The sequence below is a fragment of the Suricata suricatta genome, chromosome 12, assembly GCF_006229205.1.
Source record: "Suricata suricatta isolate VVHF042 chromosome 12, meerkat_22Aug2017_6uvM2_HiC, whole genome shotgun sequence".
Taxonomy (NCBI): Eukaryota; Metazoa; Chordata; class Mammalia; order Carnivora; family Herpestidae; genus Suricata; species Suricata suricatta.
Genome location: NC_043711.1, coordinates 92404938 through 92408738, shown reverse-complemented (window position 1 = coordinate 92408738; position 3801 = coordinate 92404938). Strand labels below are relative to the sequence as shown.

Below are 3801 nucleotides of genomic sequence, written 5' to 3'. Positions count from 1 at the left end.
GGGCGCGGGCAGCCCCCCGCAGGCCCGCCTGCCGTCGGAGCACCACTCACTCCCGCAGGGGGCTCCGAGCCCGGAGCCGGACTTCTCGGTGTTCAGGGACTTCATCAGCCGCAAGGTGGCGCTGGCGGACGGGGACCTGTCAGTGCCGCCCTATGACGCCTTCCAGACCTACGCCTTCGAGGGCGCGGACTCGCCGGCCGCCTCGCTCAGCTCGCTGCACAGCGGCTCGTCGGGCTCCGAGCAGGACTTCGCCTATCTCAGCAGCTGGGGCCCGCGCTTCAGGCCCCTGGCCGCCCTCTACGCCGGCCACCGCGCGGACGACGAGGCCCAGGCCTCATAGCCCCCAGCCCTGCCGTCGGGGCGCGCCTCCAGGCCCACTGAGGACCCAATGGGGACCCGGGACAAAGCATTTTCCCCTGCTCACCCCATTTCCCAGCCCTCCCACCTTCCCAGGGCGGCCGGACAGGAGGGGGGGCTTGTTGGGGACGACACCCGGTCTGCCCCCGACACCCCCGCCCAGGGGGGATGGGACAGCTTTTGCCCAGACCTGCGGGAATTACCACCAACGTCATTAAAACGGCAGCGACACCCAGTACCGCGTGGCTCTGGGGTGAAAAGGGGGATAGGGCCGCGGTGCTATGCGGCCGAGGGGCGGGTTACTCACTCCTGGCAGGTGAGGGAGGAAGGAGGACCCTGCTGAGGTGTCCCCCCTCCCAGGTCTCCCCCATCGGAGTTAAGAGAGAAGGAAGGCTGTTCATTTACTAAGCGCCTACTGTGTGCTGGGACACTGTGCAGAGACCATCTGTCTCCATAGAAACCGTGAGGTGGGGCCTGCAGGTAACAGAAGAAGGCCGCCCAGAGAAGTGTCCGTGGCCTGCCCAAGGAGACCTAGCTGAAACGGTGGGGCCTCTGCACTTAACTTCCCAGCTGCCTGGCCTTGGGCAAGTTACCTCACTTCTCTGGGCCTGTTTCCTCGTGTGTCACATGAGGCTAATAACAGAACCTACCTCGAAGAGTAGTGAGGATAAAAGGGGTTCATATGTGTCACGTGGTTAGGACAGTGCCTGGCACATAGTAGGTGTTCAATAAATGTTAGCCTTTGATACTATTGTTATCTTTGTCGTTATTAGAAGCCCACCGCGTCTGCCTCCCCTTATGGCTCTCTCCGTGACCCAGTCACCCTCCCTCTTTTTCCAACATCGCCAAGGGAGAAGAACATGGTCCCAGCTGTTGGCTCTGCTCCTGCCCTGAGTAGGGGATAGGGACATTTGCAGTGACTGTGGAGCTTTCCAGAATCTCATGTGGGACTGGGAGAGGACCACTGGCAGGGGTACCAAGAAGAGAAGCTGGGCGGCTCTGGGACTTGGGTGAGGTGGGAGGGTTGGCAGGAAGTGGAGGGTCTGGAAGCCACTGGGTGTAATGGGGACCTTATCTGTTTGGTCCAGGAGCCCATCAGTCTCCCCATTCACGGAACCCAAGTTAAGAACTTCAGGGCTAAGTCATCTTTAAGAGCCTCCAGGTCTAAAACCATTTGATTGCAAACTATAGGTTAATTTTCCCCACCACCCCCCAAGTGACTCATTCATTCCGCATTGATCAGTTGTAAATTTCAGCTCCTGCTAGCTGGGCAGCTTTCATCAAGGTCCTCAACTGCTGAAGCCTCAGTTTACCCGTATGTAAAATGGGGCTAACGATAGTTCCTCCTTTAAAGGGTTGTTAAGAGGCTTAAAGGAGATAATGAATGTCAAGCTCTGATCCCAGTGCCTTCTTGATGCATTGAAAGTGATCAATAAATGTTCATTAGCCTTATTTTTTTTTTTAAAACCTTCCCAGGGAATATTCATTGATTCCCTCCACATTTGCCAAGGTCCTCTGTGACAGATCCAGAGATGGTCATTATGTCCTCAGTGCCTTACCTGGTTTATTTCATCTAAGGTAGATACTGTCAGCCCCACATCACAAGTGAGGAAACTGAGGCACACCCAAGTTTACTGATCATAAGAACTTCCAGCCTTCCAGCCAGGAAAGGCACCACTGGGCCGGGTGCGGGGGGGGGGGAAACGCAGCCAATAATAATGCACTTGATAAGAGTTGTAGCAGAACCAACAGAACAAGGTCCTGAAAGCACTGAAGAAAGATTGAATAATTTGTGGAGGGCTTCCCGGAGGAGGTGACTCCACATCTTGGATCTTGAGGTATGAGATGTACAAGCTGGCCCAGTGAGCAAGAGCATTCCAAGCAGAAAGAAGAGCATCTGCCAAGGCGGTGGGAGGGGGTGGAGGGAGGCCAGAAGCCTGTGGTGGCTCTGGGGACAGTGTATGGTCCCTGCGGCTGGATCACCAGGTGGAGAGATGGCAAGATAAACTGGGTAGAGAGAGGCCTGGCCGATGAACTTTCCTCACTTGAGCATGTCTCCTGATGTCCACTGAGTCAGGACATCCCAGCAACTGCTGTCCCATGGCAGGTAGGTGGGCTGAACAAGGTGGTCCCAAATGGGGTGATGTTGGGACCCTCCTCCCATGTAGGACACTTGGTCCATGGTTCCCATAGCTCTTCTACAAGTGGGCGTGGTAACAGGGACCCCTGGGAACCCTCCCTCACTCAACTGCCACAGCATCCTGGCAACATTTCTCAGATTGAGTATTGCTCTCCATTGTAGAGGGGAAACTGAGACCCAGAGGAGTGAAGTGACTGGCTCAAGGTTACCCAGCGGGTACAGGACAGCTGGGACAACACAGGACCAGCAATTCCAAGTCTCTGTTCTTTGCACTTGTGCTGGTTCCCTTGACAGATTCTGACCCTGCCAAGAAAGGGGTTGCAGTCAGGCTACATGCCCAGAGGGATGCACAAACAGGCATCCTCGAATATCTTGTCCGAACTCCACACGTGGGGAAGGAATGACCTTCCCAAGGTCACACAGAGTTAAAGGCCTTGCCAGAAATGAAGAACATTATTCATCCCGATAATGGCTCTACCATCTACCAGCTGTGTGGCTTTGGACATATCATTTGCCCTCTCTGCGCTTCCGTTCTCTTTTCCATAAAGCGCACACACTGAGAACACCTACTCCATAGGGTTGTTGTGAGGACAAAATGCCGTAGTGACTGCTGATACTCGGTGAGCATTTCCCACGTGCCAGGCACTGCCCAAAGCACGTCACGGTGCACTAACCCATCTAATGCCACAACCACCCAATTAGTAGCCCTCATTTTATGGCTGAGGAACTGAGGCAAAAAGGTTGAATATTTACGCAAGGTCAAACAGCTGATAAAGAGAGATGCCAAGATTTCAGCGACGTGCTCTGGCCCTCAGCACCCCCACCATCAGCAGCACACACAGCACCTGGCCCATAGGAAATAGAGGACATGTCCGATGTCGCCATCTGTGCCCCAGGAGAGCTCACTCTCCACCCTCTGCTGCGTTCTCTGGCCTGTGGGGGTCCTCAAGCCTCCCTATGATTTCTTCTAATTCCAGGGTGGGGTGTGGAGGTGATGCTCCCCCCAGGCTCCTCTGCTTCTAGCTCCTGTGTCCACACTGACCATCGCCTCTGGGCTCTGAGCAGGTCCAGGAGTGGAATCCAGTGAGTCTAGCTTCTGCACTGGGCTCCACAAGGTGTCCACTAATGCCAAACATTTTGTGACCAACTGTTCTGATAATCTGGGGGTCACAGAGAAGGTCCAGTTGTGAAGCGTGCAGCCCTTCGCCGTCTGTCTCCTGGGTTCCCACCGAATTCCCCCAGGAGCTGCAGATCCTCACCTTGTGCTGGGCAGAGAGCACGGCCACCCTAGCTCCAGGCTCTCC

At 55.4% G+C, this 3801-nt stretch overlaps 1 protein-coding gene across 1 annotated transcript in view; it reads left to right on the top strand.

Moving 5' to 3' along the window:
* The window catches only part of CDH22 (cadherin 22), a 124377-nt gene extending 123269 nt beyond the window's left edge, over positions 1-1108 (top strand). The window contains exon 19 of the mRNA XM_029917960.1: positions 1-1108. This exon is cut by the window's left edge and continues 6 nt beyond it. Within this exon, the coding sequence (XP_029773820.1) occupies positions 1-340 (340 nt within the window). The 3' untranslated portion in view covers positions 341-1108.
* Positions 1109-3801: the final 2693 nt, after the last annotated feature.